Consider the following 23,357-nt stretch of genomic DNA (forward strand, 5'->3'; position numbering starts at 1 on the left):
CCAGTGACGAGAGGAATAGAAGTCTCATCATCAGCAGAAATGTTTCAGCCCACACTGCTGGAACACTTGTCCATTACTCACCACAGCGCCACCAGTGGTAGGAGGACCAAGGCAATGGGCGTTGTCTGCTCAATCTGGCTTGCCATTCCGGAGACTCATCACTCCCGGTCCAGGACACAAGATTGGTTCCTAAAAGGGAAATGCCTGCAATATAGCGAGTAGATACTCTGGAGAATCCTGGTCCAGTGTACAATCCATGGAGAGATCGGAAATGGACATTGTGTGACTGTGGGTGGATGGGTGCAGGTGGATCCGGCCATGACACTTGTTCAGTGGACAGGCCCAAGATGTTTGAAAGTGTTCACCTCAGTTTAAAAACAAAACAGTGTTCTGTTTTAAACCCCAATAATGTTTGACCCTCCTGTTATTTTTTTTTTGTTACAGAGCAGCAAAAACTGAAAACTCCTGTCCACAAAATCATTTTAATTTATAAATACTCTGCGGATTCTCCGTCTGGGTTTAATTCAATAATGGCAATTCTCCAAATATTTGTGAAAACTGACCAGAGAGATGAGAGTGAGAGAGTTGACATCTTTGGGGAAAACACAGTCACACGTGGAAGGAGTACAGTTACCGTCTGCTCCTGCTCCTCTAACATATTGTGATGCACAGTAAAATAGCGAGTTACTCCAGAAGACAAGACATTCTGCAGATGCTGAAAGTTTTGGGCAACAAAAAGACACACAAAATATTGGCAGAATTCAGCAGGTCAGGCAGCATCCATGGACAGGAATAAACAGTCAACATTTCAGATCAGGACCACGGGGAACAGAAAGTAATGTAACAATATCTAGAATTTCTGTCCCCTCATTTCCAGTCCGATGAAAGGCCTTGGCCTGAAACGTTGATTGTTATTCTCCTCCAGAGATGTTGCCTGATCTGCTGAGTACCTCCAGTATTTTGTGAGATTTGCCAGAGATTTGCTGAGGAAGGGTTTGACCAGGCAGGCAGACAGTAACCCAGAGCAAAGCAGTGGTGATGGGCAGTACCAGGAGAGTGATGGTGATGGGTTACTATATTCTCAGCAATAAGCAGAGTCCTTTCAAAACAGGGAGGTATATTCCTGGGGTCATGAAAGAGCAGACTTCAACAGATGGAACTATACCACCTCCTACACCCCCGTCAACCCCTACCCTCCGGCCCAAACCCGTTCTCCCACATATATATTTCGGACTGTTTTGTTTTTTTTTTAAATTTTTATTGAGTTTTCAAATGATTACAGAAAGAAAAAAAAAATATCTACCCTTCCCCCCTCCCCTAACATTCCTATAGAAGAAAATAAAAAGAAAAAGAGGAAAAAAGAAAGAAAGAATGCCTGTATATCGGAAGATCCCCACATGCTCCATGGAATTCATAATAACTTTAGTATATATATTTATTTCTTTCCCCAAATAACCAATTATTTTATCTTCGGAGCACCTATATATTCAATCCTGTCTTTTGTAAACAAGTGCGCCAAATTTTTAAAAATGTTTCATATTTATCTCTTAAATTATAAGTAATTTTTTTCAAGTGGAATACAGCTGGAAATTTCATTCTTCCAACGATCTATACTTAAGTATGAATCTGATTTCCAAGTAACTACAATAGCCTTTTTGGCTACTGCCAGTGCAATTTTTATAAATTCTTTCTGATATTTATTCAATTTGGGTTTCGGTTTTATCCCTTCAATATCGCCGAATAAAAATAATATCGGGTTATGTGGAAGTTGTGTTCCAATAATTTGTTCTCTTAAATTTGTCCAAAAAGGTTGAATTTTAGAACAAGACTAAGTAGAATGTAAAAAAGTACCAATTTCTTGGTTACATCGGAAACAATGATCAGATAAATTTGGTTTTAATTTATTTATTTTTTGTGGTGTAATATATAATTGATGTAAAAATTATATTGCACTAATCTTAACCAGACATTTATTGTATTTGTCACACTATCAAGACATAGTCTTGACCAATTTGTTTCTTCCTTTTTAATATTCAAGTCAATTTCCCATTTTTGTCTTGACTTATGGATTCCTTGTTTAATTGCCTGTTTTTGAATCAAACTATACATATAAGAAATATTTTTTTTAGTTTTTCCTTTTTGAATTAAGTTTCTATTTCATTAGATTTTGGCAATAACATTGTTTCACCCAATTTTTCTCTTAAATAAGCCCTTAATTGGAACTAGCAAAAAAGTGTTGATTGATATTTTATTCTTTATTCTTTAATTGATCAAATGACATTAATATACCTCCTTCAAAGCAATCTCCTATATATCTAATCCCTTTCTGAAACCAATTATATAAAAGTTGATTACCATTGTAAAAGGAATAAGTCTATTTTGAATTAAAGATCTCTTTGCTAATAAAGATTTCTTTATCTCATCATCAACATTTATCTTATTCCAGAAATCAATCAAAAGTTTTAATACAGGAGATTCTTTCTTTTCCCGTATCCATTTAGATTCCCATTTATATATAAAATCTTCTGGTGTATTTTCTCCTATTTTATCTAGTTCTATCCTAATCCATGCCAGTCTATCTTTCTCAAAAAGATGCAATAAATCTAAGTTGATTTGCTTTATAATAATCCTAAAAATTTGGAAGTTGTAACCCTCCTAGATCAAATTTCCACGTCAATTCTTGATATTCTTGACATCGTACCTTTCCAAAGGAACTTCCTCACATATTTATTTAACTCTTGAAAAAACTTCTGGGGTAGTTGTATTGGTAGTGATTGGAATGAGTATTGTAATCTAGTGAATAGGTTCATTTTTATGGTATTTACTGTACCTACTAATGTTATTGGTAATATCATCCATTTATCAAGATCTTCTTGATTTTTTTTCAATAATGGTAAATAATTTAATTTATATAAGTTCTTTATATCATTATCAACTCTTATACCTAAATATTTTATACCATTTATCGGCCAACTAAATTGAGTTATTAATCGACATTGACTATAATCTCCTTTAGTAAGAGGTAAAATTTCACTTTTATCACAATTTAGTTTGTAGCCTGATATTTTCCCATACTCTTCTAATCTAGAGGATAATTGATGCAACGAGTACAATGGGTTTGTTAAATAAAACAGAACATCATCAGCAAATAAGTTAATCTTGTATTCCTCCTGGCTACCTCTGAAACCCTTCTGGGTCCATTCTAATTAATTCAGCTAATGGTTCTATCCCCAACACAAATACAGCAGGTGATAATGGACAACCTTGCCTAGTTGACCTTGTTAACTGAAATGGTCTTGAAATTTGACCATTTGTCACTACCTCAGCTTTGGGATTATTATTTAAGGTTTTAATCCATTTTATAAAGGATACTCCTAATCCATATCTTTCTAATACCTTAAATAAAAAATCCCATTCAAATCTAACAAATGCTTTTTCTGCATCTAAAGCAACTGCCACACTCATTTCCTCCCTCTTTTGAGCCAAATGAATTATGCTAAATAACTGAGTTACGTTATCTGCTGATTGTCTATTTTTAATAAATCCTGTTTGATCCATGTGTATTAATTTTGGTAAGTATTTAGATAATCTGTTAGATAAGATTTTTGCGATTATTTTATAGTCAGTGTTTAACAAAGAAATAGGTCTCTATGATGTTGGCTTTAAAAGATCTCTATCTTTTTTTGGCAATACAATTAAAGTAGCTGTCGAAAAAGATTCTGAACGTTTACGCATTCTTTCCGCTTGGTGTATTAACTCCATAAAAGGAGGAATTAATAAATCTTTAAACTTTTTATAAAATTCAGGTGGAAAACCATCTTCTCCTGGGGATTTATTACTTTGAAATGATCATAGAGCTTCTTCGACCTCTTTTAATGTAAAAGGCATGTCTAATCTCTTCTGTTCTTACAAATTCAATTTTGGAAGAGTTATTGAAAGTTTCATTAATTTCCAAAGGTTTATAAGTAATTTTATTTACTCTTGTTCGAATTGCATTTATTGTTTTAGAAGTCTGGTCTGTTTTTAACTGCCAAGCAAGAACCTTATGTGATCTTTCACCTAGTTCATAATATCTCTGTTTACTTCTCATAATTGCTTTTTCTGTTCGATATATCTGAAACGTATTATATTGTAACTTCTTATTAACAAGTTGTCTTCGTTTTTCTTCTGTCATATATCTTTGAGATTCTTTTTCTAATTTTGTAATCTCTTTTTCCAATTGATCTATTTCTATCATATATTCCTTCTTAATTTTATTAGTATCTTATTATCTGACCTCTCAAGTATGCCTTCATTGCTTCCCACAATATAAATTTATCATCAACTGAATGTGAATTTGTATCTAAAAAAAACTGAATCTGCTTTTTCATAAAATCACAAAAATCTTGATGTTTTAGTAATATAGAATTAAATCTCTATCTATAAATTGATTCCTCTTTATCTATCATTATCATTGTCATTATCAATGATCTGACAATATTCTTGCTTTATATTCCATATTTTTCACTGTCTTGAATATTCGTTAATAGGATGTCTATTTGAATAAAATGAATCTCTTACTTTTGTGTTAATTCTTCTCCATATATCAATCTTTCATCAATGATAAAGTTAATTTTGCTACTTTTGATTTTGTGACAACCTTTGTTGATCTATCTAAAACTGGATCTAGACAAAAGTTAAAATCTCCACCTATTAATATTTTGTCATGTGTGTTAATCAAATTCAAACAGACGTCGTATAAATTTTACATCATTTTCATGTGGTGCATAAATATTGATAAGAGTCCATAGTTCTGAAAAAAATTGACAATGGATAATTAAATATCTCCCCGCTGGATCAATTAATACATTTTGTATTTTTATTAACCAAAATTGCAACTCTTCTCCCCTATGAGTTAAATGAAGCTGCAATAACATTTTCAACCCAATCTCTTTTTAATTTCTGATGTTCTTTCTCTATTAAGTGTGTTTCTTGTAAAAAAAAAGTATATCTATTTTCATTTTTTAATGTGTGTTAAGATTCTTTTTCTTTTCACCGGTCCATTAAGCCCATTAACATTAAAACTTTGAAAATTTAGTAACTTAGTCATTATTTTTAATTGGGTTACTCCAATCTATAATAATACCTAATCTTTCAACTTTCGTGGTACCTTGGGGAATCTTTTTAAACATTCTCCATGTTGCTATGTGTGTCCCCACCGATCATCCAGGCAAAAAAAGATAGAAGAAAAATAGATTATAAAGAAAAAAACAAAATACCCCCCTACAAATGTTGTGGATAAAAAAGAACACAACATTCCCCCTATCTGTTGTACGGGTCATGACAATCACCATGATTACACACGTGAATCCCGTAGCAATCCATCCAAAACTCCTCCAGCTCCCCCATGACAAAAAAAAAGTATATATATGAGAAGAAAAAAAGAAAAAAATACTACTCACAATTAATATTTCTCAAATTTTGCCTTTCGCCCCCTGTATCATCCTTAAATGTCCATCAATTCCATTCACTGTCTCTGTCTCCATCTTTAATCCATTACGCTTGGAAATCTCTATGTGTAGTTAGCGAATAACGAGGAGTTTTCGTGCAAATTCATCCGCTTCTCAATAATCAGTAAAAAATCTTTTTCCATCCTCCAAAAAAATTTTCAGTGTTGCTGGGTGACGCATTATGAATTTATAACCCTTTTCCCAAAAAGCTTTTTTCACTGGGTTAAATTCCTTCTTTCTCTTCAAAAGGTTATAACTTATATCAGGATAGAAAAGAACTGCTTTCCCTTCTATCACCAATGTCCCTTTACTCTTTCTGGCACATTGGGCAGCCACCTTCAGGATCTTTTCTTTATCTTGGTATCTTAAGCATTTTATCAAAATTGATTGTGGATTTTGATCAGTTTGATGTCTTGATCTTAAGGCTCCATGAGCCCTTTCAATTTCAATTAGAGTTTCTTCTTCAATTTCCAAGTTTTCAGGAATCCATTTTTCAAAAAAAAATATTGGATCTTCTCCTTCTATATCTTCTTTAAGTCTAACAATCTTAATATTGTTTCGTCTGCTAAAATTTTCTAGCTTATCCACTTTTTCCAACAATTGTTTACTTTCTAATGTCCAGGCAGAGATATTATCTTCCATTTCATTCATTCTTTCAACCATGTCTTCCGTTGTGGCTTCCAAGTCTATAATTCTCTTTTCCATTTTTTCCTGTCTTTTTATCATTTTATCAAACATAATCTCCATATTTATCTTTTTTTTTGATTTCTTTAAATGCGTTCAATATTTTCTAATTTACGCATTATTTGCATCAAAGTTTTTTCTATATTTCCAGAAAAACTTTTACCTCCATCTTCGTCTGATTTATCCAGAGAATCTGAATCTGCCACAGATTCACTTTCACTTCCGGTTTCAATCGGTACTGGGATTTGTAGTTCCGGTTGTTCGCGTTTGCGCATGCTCCTTCCTTCGCGTTTGCGCAGTTCTTGTTGGTCTTTTTCTTTGAAATGGTCGATGTTGCCGCAGTTTCCTGTTCTGTATCACCGCAGGTGAAATGTACCTGAGCCCCGGTTCTCTGGCAGCAGCGGCCTTTGATTCTGTTCCAACTTGTGTTGTCTTCACGCTAGTAGTTTTCTTCATCTTCTGTTTGTGAGACACAGTTTGAAACAATCCAGAGTAGTTTATAAGTAACTTTTAGAAAGTATTTACTAACTTTTCTTCACGTAAACATTAATTTACTGATTCTTCACGGGAGAGCTGGTTTCCCGCGTCTTGATACTACGTCATCACCCCCCCCCCCCGCCCCCGGACTGTGTTTTGTTGTGATCTTTATGTCTTTATGTTCCAGTATGGTGTTGAAATTTCTTTAATGATCCCCATTTTCCCCACAGGTTCGAGCTCAGTGATCACCGAGCTCCTGGCAAGCTGTGACGATTCCCAGCTGCTGCAGTTGACGGATATCTACCGGGACAGGCTGGAGCAGGCGATGGAAGGAGGGGTGCACGGAGTGAGCCTGGCGTTAACGGCCGAGAATCAGTTCAGTGGAGAGGAACATCGGGTGAGTGGGAGGGAGAATGGGTTTGAATTTTCACACATCACAGGACTGATGGGTGTCAGATCTCTCACTCACTGGATAATAGAGCATAAAAACAAATCAGAAATAAATATATATAATTCTTAAAAATGTGAATCTCAAGCGATGATTGAAAAAGTTGTAAATACCCCTGCTGGTGGCTCAATGTTCAGAGCGAGGTGAGTAGGCAACAGTTCTATGATGTTGCAATAAACGAGCTTAAATGAAAATATGCTAGAAATCTTTATTTCGGGAAGAGTGTACAGAGTGACGGCAGGATTCAGTGAGAACCGGGGCATTACGACTGGATGCCACAGGAGCTCGAGTGTGTTCTGTTCTGCGTGGAGATCATTCTGTTACAATCTATAACTGGAAATAGTGTGGATTGGGGAATACTGCCATGTTGTAATGTGTAATCACTGAATAAACCTCCACTGGAAAAGGCAAAGAAAAGGCATCAGGTGTCAGCCGGAAATCCGCTGTCATGTTGGACACTGGCGGACTGAGGAGATGAATCACATCATCTTTTCTGCAACTTCCAAGAGACTGTTCACGCTGATACAAAAACCCTCCTGACTTCTTTCTTCATCTGTGATCATTATTTTCTGATTTTGTTTTACACGGTCAAATCCGGTGAGGAAATATTTATGGATTTGGAGCCATGTCAATGAAGCGGCCACAGGCCAACCAGGATCTCATTGACTGGTGGACCAGGTTCACGGTGAATGTCCCTCCGTGTGCTCTGCACTCAGAATGTACAGTCCATGTCCAGACAGGTTCAGCACCCGTCCGGGTGACTGTTCAGTGTGGTCCCGTTACAGAGCACATCATTTACTTCTCATTCTCTGTGCGAATCTGTCAGTCCCCAATATGTTCACCGTTACTCTTCACAGAAAATCTCTGATCTCGCTGATAAGGGAGAGCGGGCGGACAGTTCTAAACTCCTCCTGAGCCTGGTGATGGAGAAAGGCTCCCGCGCCCGGAGGGTGATGTGGGAAACCTTTGTGAAAATGCGGATTGGTGTCCCAAAGCTGGACAGAATACTGAAGGAATTACAGATATATGGTGAGATAATATCAGAGACTAATTTAAATTTGGATTGAATACAGCACACTTTAAAATGTTACAAAAATGATTTCCCTCAATTTGCTGATATTTAAACAGGTTGTGATCCTTCCCATCGACCAATTTCCGCTCAACTTTTACTAAAGGTTCTCAGTGAGCTGAAAGGTAAGTGAACATGCATTGAACACTGAAGAGTATAACACAGGAACAGGCCATTAGGCAAATAATATTGTGCTGAAACAGCCAAGAAATAAATCAAACAAACCTGAAGACTAATCTCTCCTTCCTTCACCATGTCCACGTGCTTCCATCTTCCTTACACCCATGTGACTGTCCAAAAGTCCTTTAAAAGCTTCTAATAATTTGCCTCGACCACCTTACCAGGCAGTGTGTTCCAGGCAGCCACGATTGTCTAATTTAAAAAATAAGCTGTCCTTCACATCCCCCTTCATTCTACACCCTCTCACCCTCAATATATTCCCTCTGGTAATAGACATTTCAACCGCGGAAACTGATTCTCTCTGTCCACTCTATCCAAGCCTCTCGTAATCTTGTGAACCTGTGTCAAAGCTCCTCTCAGCCTCCGATGAACCACAGCAAACAACCTAATTTCATCCAGCCTCTCATGATAGCACATGCCCTCTAAACCAGGCAGGATCCCGGTAAATCTCTTCTGCTCCCTCTCTAAAGCCTCAACATCCCTCCGGTAGTGGGGTGATCGGAACGGTACGCAATGACCCAGATGAGGCTGAAGCAAATTTCATTAAGTTGAAACTTGACCTCTGTTTCCACCAACGGTTGTAATTTGCGTCGGGCGGTTCAGTTGTTGAGCCAACAGGATCTGACCAGGTAAATGTTGACACTGTGACAGAGAACACAGTGAGACACAGGGAAACGTGTTTGCTAGCGGGAGAGTTTTCACAAGACATTTGGAGGAAAGAGGCAGAGCGCTGGCGAGTTTGAGGAAGGTGGTCACACCGCTCTGGGGCCTGCAACTACAGATCCCCACCGGAGTCTGAGTGGAGAAGGGGCGATCTGGAGAATGGAAAAATAATCTTATATTTCTTCACACCAATAAGTCAAAACCTTCTCTTGCCAGGCACTGCCCCCTCCTGAACAGACTCATCCTGAACCATTTTCTAAACTCCCCCAGTTCCCGCAGATTATCTTTTCTCAGAGTTGGGCATCACTGAAGTTCCAGTCACTGAATAGTAATAATAGCATCACTTTAATTAGAAAAGCAGGTAACATCCCAACTGGTCTGTTCAACCACAGAGCAGCTCTTACCAGAAATACAAGGAATCTTGGCCAGAACCCTGGTTCAGTCTCTCTCATTTACAATAACAAATCCCAAAGATGATAATTTAAATATGGGAGCAGAGATAGACGAATCAGGAAGTTTACAAACTACTCACGTTTCTGGGACCTCTGTAAATATTGCTCCAGTCCACACCCGGTCAATGAAACCCCTCAGTGCCCCTGAACACGGGTTTAGTAAATCGCTACAAGCTTGATCATCATTGTCCTTCATCCTGGTTGCAGAGGGAACAGACAAGACAGAGAAATTCCCAAACCCATTTCTGAATATGAAACTGATACACTCCCTGATTGTTGAAGAACATCATTTCTGCCACTGTCACATTCTCGAAAGTGAATATATCCAGGATCAGTGTTTTCCTACACTCCCAATCACAGCCCAACACATTGAATAGTCACCCCCCACACTACTGACAGGGTCCTGTCGCACAGTGAGACCCCAGACACGCCTGGCAGTGTCCTGACACACCATGAGACCACACACAACTCTGAGAGGCTCCTGAAACACTTTGAAACACCACACACACCTGACAGGGTCCTGACACACAGTGAGACACCACACAACCCTGACAGGGTCCTGACACACTGTGAGACCCCACACACCCCTGACAGGGTCCTGACACACTGTGAGACCCCACACACCTGACAGGGTCCTGACACACTGTGAGACCCCACACACCCCTGACAGGGCCCTGACACACAGTGAGATCCCACACACCCCTGACAGGGTCCTGACACACTTAGAAATGCCACACACCCGTGGCAGGTTTACGATACACTGTAAGACGCCACAGTCCCCTAACAGGGTCCTGACACACAGTGAGACGCCACACACCCCTGACAGGGTCCTGACACACTGTGAGACCCCACACATCCCTGTCCAGGTCCCAACACACTGTGAGACAACACATAACTCTGAAGGGTCCGGATACACTGTGAGACCCCACTCACCCCTGACAGGGTCTGACACACTGTGAGACCCCACACACCCCTGACAGGGTCCTGACACACTGTGAGACCCCACTCACCCCTGACAGGGTCTGACACACGGTGAGACCCCACACACCCCTGACAGGGTCCTGACACACTGTGAGACCCCACTCACCCCTGACAGGGTCTGACACACTGTGAGACCCCACACACCCCTGACAGGGTCCTGACACACTGTGAGACCCCACACATCCCTGTCCAGGTCCCGACACACTTTGAGACCCCACACACCCCTGACAGGATCTGACACACTGTGAGAGCCCACACACACCTGACAGGGTCCTGACACACTGTGAGACCCCACACATCCCTGTCCAGGTCCCGACACACTGTGAGACAGCACATAACTCTGAAGGGTCCGGATAAACTGTGAGACCCAACTCACACCTCCAAAGATACAGTTACATTGTGAGATCCCACACCCCTGACAGGGTCCTGACACACTTTGAGACCCCACACACCCCTGACAGGGTCCCGACACACTGTGACACCCCACACACCCCTGTCCAGGTCCCGACACACTGTGAGACACCACATAACACTGAAGGGTCCTGACACACTGTGAGATCCCACACACGCCTGACAGGGTCTGACACACTGTGACACCCCACACACCCCTGTCCAGGTCCCGACACACTTTGAGACCCCACACACCCCTGACAGGGTCCCGACACACTGTGAGACACCACACACCTCTGTCCAGGTCCCGACACACTGTGAGACACCACATAACACTGAAGGGTCCTGATACACTGTGAGACCAACACACACACACCTGACAGAATACAGTCACATTCTGAGACCCCACATACCTGACAGTGTCCTGACACACTGTGGGACTCCACCCATCTCTAACACGGTCCTGACTCACTGTGAGACCCCACACACCCCTGACAGGGTCCGGACACACTGTGAGACCCCACTCAACCCGACAGGGTCCTGACACTGTGAGACCCAACACACCCCTGACAGGGCCATGACATACTGTGAGACCCCACACATCCATGACAGGGTCCTGACACACTATGAGACCCCACTCACCCCTGACAGGGTCCTGACACACGGTGAGACCCCACACACCCCGGACAGGGTCTGACACACTGTGGGACCCCACACACCACTGACAGGGTCCGGACACACTGTGAGACCCCACACATCACTGACAGGGTCCTGACACACTGTGAGACCCACACACCCCTGACAGGGTCCTGACACACTGTGAGACCCCACACACACCTGACAGGGTCCTGACACACAGTGAGACCCCACACACCCCGGACAGGGTCTGACACACTGTGGGACCCCACACACCACTGACAGGGTCCTGACACACTGTGAGACCCACACACCCCTGACAGGGTCCTGACACACTGTGAGACCCCACACACACCTGACAGGGTCCTGACACACTGTGAGACCCCACACACCCCTGACAGGGCCCTGACACACTGTGAGACTCCACACACCCCTGACAGGATCCAGACACACAGTGAGACCCCACACACCCCTGACAGGGTCCTGACACACTGTGGGACACCACACAACCCGATAGGGTCCTGACACACTGTGAGACCCCACACATACCTGACAGGGTCCTGACACACTGTGAGACCCCACACACCACTGAAAGGGTCCTGACACACTGTGAGACCCACACACCCCTGACAGGGTCCTGACACACTGTGAGACCCCACACACACCTGACAGGGTCCTGACACACTGTGAGACTCCACACACCCTTGTCAGGAGCCTGACACACTGTGAGACCCCACACACCCCTGACAGGATCCAGACACACAGTGAGACCCCACACACCCCTGACAGGGTCCTGACACACTGTGGGACACCACAAAACCCGACAGGGTCCTGACACACTGTGAGACACCACACATACCTGACAGGGTCCTGACACACTGTGAGACCCCACACATCCATGACAGGGTCCTGACACACTATGAGACCCCACTCACCCCTGACAGGGTCCTGACACACTATGAGTCCCCACACACCCCTGAGAGGATCCTGACACACTGTGAGACCCCACTCACCCCTGACAGGGTCTGACACACTGTGACACCCCACACACCGCTGTCCAGGTCCCGACACACTGTGAGACACCACATAAAACTGAAGGGTCCTGATACACTGTGAGACCAACACACACACACCTGACAGAATACAGTCACATTCTGAGACCCCACATACCTGACAGGGCCCTGACACACTGTGAGAGCCCACACACCCCTGTCAGGGTCCTGTCACATTGTGCAACCACACACACCTGACAGGGTCCTGACACACCAAGAGACACCACAGCCTCCTAAGACGATCCTCAGAAACAGTCAGACCACCCACACACCCCTGACAGGGACCTGAGATACTGTGGGACCCCACACACCCCTGATAGGGTCCTGACACACTGTGAGACCCCACACATCCATGGCAGGGTCCTGACACACTGTGAGACCCCACACACCCCTGACAGGGCCCTGACACACTGTGAGACCCCACACACCCCTGACAGGGTCCTGACACACTGTGAGACCCCACACACCCCTGACAGGGCCCTGACACACTGTGAGACGCCACACACCCCTGACAGGGTCCTGACACAGTGTGAGACCCCACACACCCCTGACAGGGCCCTGACACACTGTGAGACCCCACACACCCCTGACAGGGTCCTGACACACTGTGAGACCCCACACACCCCTGACAGGGTCCTGAGACATTGTGAGACCCCACACAGCCCTGACAGGGTCCTGACACACTGTGAGACTCCACACACCCCTGACAGGGACCTGAGATACTGTGGGACACCACACACCCCTGACAGGGCCCTATCACACTGTGAGACCCCACACACCCCTGACAGGGTCCTGACACACTGTGAGACTCCACACACCCCTGACAGGATCCAGACACACAGTGAGACCCCACTCACCCCTGACAGGGTCCTGACACACTGTGGGACACCACACAACCCGACAGGGTCCTGACACACTGTGAGACCCCACACAACCCTGACAGGGTCCTGACACACTGTGAGACCCCACTCACCCATGACAGGGTCTGACACACTGTGAGACCCCACACACCCCTGACAGGGTCTGACACACTGTGACACCCCACACACCCCTGACAGGGTCCTGTCACATTGTGCAACCACACACCCCTGACATGGTCTAGACAGACTGTCAGACGCCACACACCCCTGACAGGGCCCTGACACACTGTGAGACCTCACACACCCCTGACAGGGTCCAGACACACTGTGAGACTCCACACACCCCTGACAGGGTCCTGAGATACTGTGAGACCTCACACACCCCTGACAGGGTCCTGACACACTGTGAGACCCCACACACCCCTGACAGGGTCCTGACACACTGTGAGACCCCACACACCCCTGACAGGGTCCTGACACACTGTGAGACCCCACACACCCCTGACAGGGTCCTGACACACTGTGAGACCCCACACACCCCAGACAGGGTCCTGACACACTGTGAGACCCCACACATCCATGGCAGAGTCCTGACACACTGTGAGACCCCACACACCCCTGACAGGGTCCTGACACACTGTGAGACCCCACACACCCCTGACAGGGCCCTGACACACTGTGAGACCCCACACACCCCTGACAGGGTCCTGACACACTGTGAGACCCCACACACCCCTGACAGGGTCCTGACACACTGTGAGACCCCACACACCCCTGACAGGGTCCTGAGACATTGTGAGACCCCACACAGCCCTGACAGGGTCCTGACACACTGTGAGACTCCACACACCCCTGACAGGGACCTGACACACTGTGAGACCGCACACATCCATGACAGGGTCCTGACACACTGTGAGACCCCACACAACACTGACAGGGTCCTGACACACTGTGAGACCACACACATCCATGACAGGGTCCTGAGACATTGTGAGACCCCACACAGCCCTGACAGGGTCCTGACACACTGTGAGACTCCACACACCCGACAGGGACCTGACACACTGTGAGACCGCACACATCCATGACAGGGTCCTGACACACTGTGAGACACCACACACCCCTGACAGGATCCTGACACACTGTGAGACCCCACTCACCCATGACAGGGTCTGACACACTGTGAGACCCCACTCACCCCTGACAGGGTCTGACACACTGTGAGACACCACACACCCCTGACAGGGTCCTGACACACTGTGAGACCCCACTCACCCCTGACAGGGTCTGACACACTGTGAGACACCACACACCCCTGACAGGATCCTGACACACTGTGAGACCCCACACACCCCTGACAGGATCCTGACACACTGTGAGACCCCACTCACCCATGACAGGGTCTGACACACTGTGAGACACCACACACCCCTGACAGGGTCCTGACACACTGTGAGACACCACACACCCCTGACAGGGTCCTGACACACTGTGAGACCCCACACACCCCTGACAGGATCCTGACACACTGTGAGACCCCACTCACCCATGACAGGGTCTGACACACTGTGAGACCCCACACACCCCTGACAGGGTCTGACACACTGTGACACCCCACACACCCCTGACAGGGTCCTGTCACATTGTGCAACCACACACCCCTGACATGGTCTAGACAGACTGTCAGACGCCACACACCCCTGACAGGGCCCTGACACACTGTGAGACCTCACACACCCCTGACAGGGTCCTGACACACTGTGAGACTCCACACACCCCTGACAGGGTCCTGAGATACTGTGAGACCTCACACACCCCTGACAGGGTCCGGACACACTGTGAGACCCCACACACCCCTGACAGGGTCCTGACACACTGTGAGACCTCACACACCCCTGACAGGGTCCTGACACACTGTGAGACCCCACACACCCCTGACAGGGTCCTGACACACTGTGAGAGCCCACACACCCCTGTCAGGGTCCTGTCACATTGTGCAACCACACACACCTGACAGGGTCCTGACACACCAAGAGACACCACAGCCTCCTAAGACGATCCTCAGAAACAGTCAGACAACCCACACACCCCTGACGGGGACCTGAGATACTGTGGGACCCCACACACCCCGGACAGGGTCCTGACACACTATGAGACCCCACACACCCCTGACAGGATCCTGACACACTGTTAGACCCCACTCACCCCTGACAGGGTCTGACACACTGTGACACCCCACACACCCTTGTCCAGGTCCCGACACACTGTGAGACACCACATAACACTGAAGGGTCCTGATACACTGTGAGACCAACACACACACACCTGACAGAATACAGTCACATTCTGAGACCCCACATACCTGACAGGGTCCTGACACACTGTGGGACCCCACCCATCTCTAACACGGTCCTGACTCACTGTGAGAGCCCACACACCCCTGTCAGGAGCCTGACACACTGTGAGACCCCACATACCCCTGACAGGGTCCTGGCACACTGTGAGACCCCACACACCCCTGACAGGGCCCTGACACACTGTGAGACTCCACACACCCCTGACAGGATCCAGACACACAGTGAGACCCCACACACCCCTGACAGGGTCCTGACACACTGTGGGACACCACAAAACCCGACAGGGTCCTGACACACTGTGAGACCCCACACATACCTGACAGGGTCCTGACACACTGTGAGATCCCACACATCCATGACAGGGTCCTGACACACTATGAGACCCCACTCACCCCTGACAGGGTCCTGACACACTATGAGTCCCCACACACCCCTGACAGGATCCTGACACACTGTGAGACCCCAGTCACCCCTGACAGGGTCTGACACACTGTGACACCCCACACACCGCTGTCCAGGTCCCGACACACTGTGAGACACCACATAACACTGAAGGGTCCTGATACACTGTGAGACCAACACACACACACCTGACAGAATACAGTCACATTCTGAGACCCCACATACCTGACAGGGCCCTGACACACTGTGGGACTCCACCCATCTCTAACACGGTCCTGACTCACTGTGAGAGCCCACACACCCCTGTCAGGGTCCTGTCACATTGTGCAACCACACACACCTGACAGGGTCCTGACACACCAAGAGACACCACAGCCTCCTAAGACGATCCTCAGAAACAGTCAGACCACCCACACACCCCTGACAGGGACCTGAGATACTGTGGGACCCCACACACCCCGGACAGGGTCCTGACACACTGTGAGACCCCACACATCCATGGCAGAGTCCTGACACACTGTGAGACCCCACACACCCCTGACAGGGTCCTGACACACTGTGAGACCCCACACACCCCTGACAGGGTCCTGACACACTGTGAGACCCCACACACCCCTGACAGGGCCCTGACACACTGTGAGACCCCACACACCCCTGACAGGGTCCTGACACACTGTGAGACCCCACACACCCCTGACAGGGTCCTGACACACTGTGAGATCCCACACACCCCTGACAGGGTCCTGACACACTGTGAGACACCACACACCCCTGACAGGGTCCTGACACGCTGTGAGACCCCACACACCCCTGACAGGATCCTGACACACTGTGAGACCCCACTCACCCATGACAGGGTCTGACACACTGTGAGACACCACACACCCCTGACAGGGTCCTGACACACTGTGAGACACCACACACCCCTGACAGGGTCCTGACACACTGTGAGACCCCACACACCCCTGACAGGATCCTGACACACTGTGAGACCCCACTCACCCATGACAGGGTCTGACACACTGTGAGACCCCACACACCCCTGACAGGGTCTGACACACTGTGACACCCCACACACCCCTGACAGGGTCCTGTCACATTGTGCAACCACACACCCCTGACATGGTCTAGACAGACTGTCAGACGCCACACACCCCTGACAGGGCCCTGACACACTGTGAGACCTCACACACCCCTGACAGGGTCCTGACACACTGTGAGACTCCACACACCCCTGACAGGGTCCTGAGATACTGTGAGACCTCACACACCCCTGACAGGGTCCTGACACACTGTGAGACCCCACACACCCCTGACAGGGTCCTGACACACTGTGAGACCCCACACACCCCTGACAGGGTCCTGACACACTGTGAGACCCCACACACCCCGGACAGGGTCCTGACACACTGTGAGACCCCACACATCCATGGCAGAGTCCTGACACACTGTGAGACCCCACACACCCCGGACAGGGTCCTGACACACAGTGAGACCCCACACACCCCTGACAGGGCCCTGACACACTGTGAGACCCCACACACCCCTGACAGGGTCCTGACACACTGTGAGACCCCACACACCCCTGACAGGGTCCTGACACACTGTGAGACCCCACACACCCCTGACAGGGTCCTGAGACATTGTGAGACCCCACACAGCCCTGACAGGGTCCTGACACACTGTGAGACTCCACGCACCCCTGACAGGGACCTGAGATACTGTGGGACACCACACACCCCTGACAGGGCCCTGACACACTGTGAGACCCCACACACCCCTGACAGGGTCCTGACACACTGTGAGACTCCACACACCCCTGACAGGATCCAGACACACAGTGAGACCCCACACACCCCTGACAGGTTCCTGACACACTGTGGGACTCCACACAACCCGACAGGGTCCTGACACACTGTGGGACCCCACACAACCCTGACAGGGTCCTGACACACTGTGAGACCGCACACATCCATGACAGGGTCCTGACACACTGTGAGACCCCACACAACACTGACAGGGTCCTGACACACTGTGAGACCGCACACATCCATGACAGGTTCCTGACACACTGTGAGATCCCACACACACCGGACAGGATCCTGACACACTGTGAGACACCACACACCCCTGACAGGGTCCTGACACACTGTGAGACCGCACACATCCATGACAGGGTCCTGACACACTGTGAGACCCCACACAACACTGACAGGGTCCTGACACACTGTGAGACCGCACACATCCATGACAGGTTCCTGACACACTGTGAGATCCCACACACACCGGACAGGATCCTGACCCACTGTGAGACCACACACACCTGACAGGATCCTGACACACTGTGAGACCCCACATACCCCTGACAGGATCCTGACACACTGTGAGACCCCACTCACCCATGACAGGGTCTGACACACTGTGAGACCCCACACACCCCTGACAGGGTCTGACACACTGTGACACCCCACACACCCCTGATAGGGTCCTGTCACATTGTGCAACCACACACCCCTGACATGGTCTAGACAGACTGTCAGACGCCACACACCCCTGACAGGGCCCTGACACACTGTGAGACCTCACACACTCCTGACAGGGTCCTGACACACTGTGAGACTCCACACACCCCTGACAGGGTCCTGAGATACTGTCAGACCTCACACACCCCTGACAGGGTCCTGACACACTGTGAGACCCCACACACCCCTGACAGGGTCCTGACACACTGTGAGACCTCACACACCCCTGACAGGGTCCTGACACACTGTGAGAGCCCACACACCCCTGTCAGGGTCCTGTCACATTGTGCAACCACACACACCTGACAGGGTCCTGACACACCAAGAGACACCACAGCCTCCTAAGACGATCCTCAGAAACAGTCAGACCACCCACACACCCCTGACAGGGACCTGAGATACTGTGGGACCCCACACACCCCGGACAGGGTCCTGACACACTGTGAGACCCCACAAATCCATGGCAGGGTCCTGACACACTGTGAGACCCCACACACCCCTGACAGGGACCTGAGATACTGTGGGACACCACACAACCCGACAGGGTCCTGACACACTGTGAGACCCCACACACCCCTGACAGGGACCTGAGATACTGTGGGACACCACACAACCCGACAGGGTCCTGACACACTGTGAGACCCCACACTCCCCTGACAGGGACCTGAGATACTGTGGGACACCACACACCCCTGACAGGGTCCTGACACACTGTGAGACCCCACACACCCCTGACAGGGTCCTGACACACTATGAGACCCCACACACCCCTGACAGGATCCTGACACACTGTGAGACCCCACTCACCCCTGACAGGGTCTGACACACTGTGACACCCCACACACCCCTGACAGGGTCTGACACACTGTGAGACACCACACACCCTTGTCCAGGTCCCGACACACTGTGAGACACCACATAACACTGAAGGGTCCTGATACACTGTGAGACCAACACACACACACCTGACAGAATACAGTCACATTCTGAGACCCCACATACCTGACAGGGTCCTGACACACTGTGGGACCCCACACACCCCGGACAGGGTCTGACACACTGTGGGACCCCACACACCACTGACAGGGTCCGGACACACTGTGAGACCCCACACATCACTGACAGGGTCCTGACACACTGTGAGACCCACACACCCCTGACAGGGTCCTGACACACTGTGAGACCCCACACACACCTGACAGGGTCCTGACACACTGTGAGAGCCCACACACCCCTGACAGGTTCCTGACACACTGTGGGACCCCACACACCCCGGACAGGGTCTGACACACTGTGGGACCCCACACACCCCTGACAGGGTCCTGACACACTGTGAGACCCACACACCCCTGACAGGGTCCTGACACACTGTGAGACCCCACACACACCTGACAGGATCCAGACACACAGTGAGACCCCACACACCCCTGACAGGTTCCTGACACACTGTGGGACACCACACAACCCGACAGGGTCCTGACACACTGTGAGACCCCACACAACCCTGACAGGGTCCTGACACACTGTGAGACCGCACACATCCATGACAGGGTCCTGACACACTGTGAGACCCCACACAACCCTGACAGGGTCCTGACACACTGTGAGACCCCACTCACCCCTGACAGGGTCCTGACACACTGTGAGACCCCACTCACCCATGACAGGGTCTGACACACTGTGAGACACCACACACCCCTGACAGGGTCCTGACACACTGTGAGACACCACACACCCTTGACAGGGTCCTGACACACTGAGAGACCCCACACACCCCTGACAGGATCCTGACACACTGTGAGACCCCACTCACCCATGACAGGGTCTGACACACTGTGAGACCCCACACACCCCTGACAGGGTCTGACACACTGTGACACCCCACACACCCCTGACAGGGTCCTGTCACATTGTGCAACCACACACCCCTGACATGGTCTAGACAGACTGTCAGACGCCACACACCCCTGACAGGGCCCTGACACACTGTGAGACCTCACACACCCCTGACAGGGTCCTGACACACTGTGAGACTCCACACACCCCTGACAGGGTCCTGAGATACTGTGAGACCTCACACACCCCTGACAGGGTCCGGACACACTGTGAGACCCCACACACCCCTGATAGGGTCCTGACACACTGTGAGACCTCACACACCCCTGACAGGGTCCTGACACACTGTGAGACCCCACACACCCCTGACAGGGTCCTGACACACTGTGAGAGCCCACACACCCCTGTCAGGGTCCTGTCACATTGTGCAACCACACACACCTGACAGGGTCCTGACACACCAAGAGACACCACAGCCTCCTAAGACGATCCTCAGAAACAGTCAGACCACCCACACACCCCTGACAGGGACCTGAGATACTGTGGGACCCCACACACCCCGGACAGGGTCCTGACACACTGTGAGACCCCACAAATCCATGGCAGGGTCCTGACACACTGTGAGACCCCACACACCCCTGACAGGGACCTGAGATACTGTGCGACACCACACAACCCGACAGGGTCCTGACACACTGTGAGACCCCACACTCCCCTGACAGGGACCTGAGATACTGTGGGACACCACACACCCCTGACAGGGTCCTGACACACTATGAGACCCCACACACCCCTGACAGGATCCTGACACACTGTGAGACCCCACTCACCCCTGACAGGGTCTGACACACTGTGACACCCCACACACCCTTGTCCAGGTCCCGACACACTGTGAGACACCACATAACACTGAAGGGTCCTGATACACTGTGAGACCAACACACACACACCTGACACAATACAGTCACATTCTGAGACCCCACATACCTGACAGGGTCCTGACACACTGTGGGACCCCACCCATCTCTAACACGGTCCTGACTCACTGTGAGAGCCCACACACCCCTGTCAGGAGCCTGACACACTGTGAGACCCCACATACCCCTGACAGGGTCCTGGCACACTGTGAGACCCCACACACCCCTGACAGGGCCCTGACACACTGTGAGACTCCACACACCCCTGACAGGATCCAGACACACAGTGAGACCCCACACACCCCTGACAGGGTCCTGACACACTGTGGGACACCACAAAACCCGACAGGGTCCTGACACACTGTGAGACCCCACACATACCTGACAGGGTCCTGACACACTGTGAGACCCCACACATCCATGACAGGGTCCTGACACACTATGAGACCCCACTCACCCCTGACAGGGTCCTGACACACTATGAGTCCCCACACACCCCTGACAGGATCCTGACACACTGTGAGACCCCACTCACCCCTGACAGGGTCTGACACACTGTGACACCCCACACACCGCTGTCCAGGTCCCGACACACTGTGAGACACCACATAACACTGAAGGGTCCTGATACACTGTGAGACCAACACACACACACCTGACAGAATACAGTCACATTCTGAGACCCCACATACCTGACAGGGCCCTGACACACTGTGGGACTCCACCCATCTCTAACACGGTCCTGACTCACTGTGAGAGCCCACACACCCCTGTCAGGGTCCTGTCACATTGTGCAACCACACACACCTGACAGGGTCCTGACACACCAAGAGACACCACAGCCTCCTAAGACGATCCTCAGAAACAGTCAGACCACCCACACACCCCTGACAGGGACCTGAGATTCTGTGGGACCCCACACACCCCGGACAGGGTCCTGACACACTGTGAGACCCCACACATCCATGGCAGAGTCCTGACACACTGTGAGACCACACACACCCCTGACAGGGTCCTGACACACTGTGAGACCCCACACACCCCTGACAGGGTCCTGACACACTGTGAGACCCCACACACCCCTGACAGGGTCCTGACACACTGTGAGACCCCACACACCCCTGACAGGGCCCTGACACACTGTGAGACCCCACACACCCCTGACAGGGTCCTGACACACTGTGAGACCCCACACACCCCTGACAGGGTCCTGACACACTGTGAGATCCCACACACACCTGACAGGATCCTGACACACTGTGAGACACCACACACCCCTGACAGGATCCTGACACACTGTGAGACCCCACACACCCCTGACAGGATCCTGACACACTGTGAGACACCACACACCCCTGACAGGGTCCTGACACACTGTGAGACCCCACTCACCCATGACAGGGTCCTGACACACTGTGAGACCCCACTCACCCATGACAGGGTCCTGACACACTGTGAGATCCCACACACACCTGACAGGGTCCTGACACACTGTGAGACCCCACACACCCCTGACAGGATCCTGACACACTGTGAGACCCCACTCACCCATGACAGGGTCTGACACACTGTGAGACACCACACACCCCTGACAGGGTCCTGACACACTGTGAGACACCACACACCCCTGACAGGGTCCTGACACACTGTGAGACCCCACACACCCCTGACAGGATCCTGACACACTGTGAGACCCCACTCACCCATGACAGGGTCTGACACACTGTGAGACCCCACACACCCCTGACAGGGTCTGACACACTGTGACACCCCACACACCCCTGACAGGGTCCTGACACACTGTGAGACTCCACACACCCCTGACAGGGTCTGACACACTGTGACACCCCACACACCCCTGACAGGGTCCTGTAACATTGTGCAACCACACACCCCTGACATGGTCTAGACAGACTGTCAGACGCCACACACCCCTGACAGG

At 49.5% G+C, this 23,357-nt stretch overlaps 1 protein-coding gene and 1 long non-coding RNA gene across 4 annotated transcripts in view; one reads left to right on the top strand and one right to left on the bottom strand.

The window, feature by feature from the left end:
• The window catches only part of LOC132386862 (NACHT, LRR and PYD domains-containing protein 3-like), a 79,873-nt gene that overhangs the window by 23,486 nt on the left and 33,030 nt on the right, over positions 1-23,357 (top strand). For 2 of the 3 annotated variants that reach the window (XM_059959206.1, XM_059959207.1), the window contains exons 4-6: positions 6,881-7,047; positions 7,956-8,127; positions 8,227-8,292. In XM_059959206.1, coding sequence (XP_059815189.1) covers positions 6,881-7,047; positions 7,956-8,127; positions 8,227-8,292 — 405 coding nt within the window. Of the gene's footprint in view, positions 1-444; positions 3,589-6,880; positions 7,048-7,955; positions 8,128-8,226; positions 8,293-23,357 lie in introns of those variants that run through there. The other variant, XR_009509690.1, reaches the window with a different exon arrangement.
• LOC132386863 (uncharacterized) overlaps positions 7,968-23,357 on the bottom strand; it is a 51,230-nt gene continuing 35,840 nt past the window's right edge. The window contains exons 2-3 of the long non-coding RNA XR_009509691.1: positions 9,543-9,659; positions 7,968-8,105 (exon numbers count right to left, since the gene is read on the bottom strand). This is a non-coding gene — a long non-coding RNA (uncharacterized LOC132386863). The remainder of the gene's footprint in view (positions 8,106-9,542; positions 9,660-23,357) is intronic.

The sequence above is a fragment of the Hypanus sabinus genome, unplaced genomic scaffold (assembly GCF_030144855.1).
Source record: "Hypanus sabinus isolate sHypSab1 unplaced genomic scaffold, sHypSab1.hap1 scaffold_135, whole genome shotgun sequence".
NCBI lineage: Eukaryota > Metazoa > Chordata > Chondrichthyes > Myliobatiformes > Dasyatidae > Hypanus > Hypanus sabinus.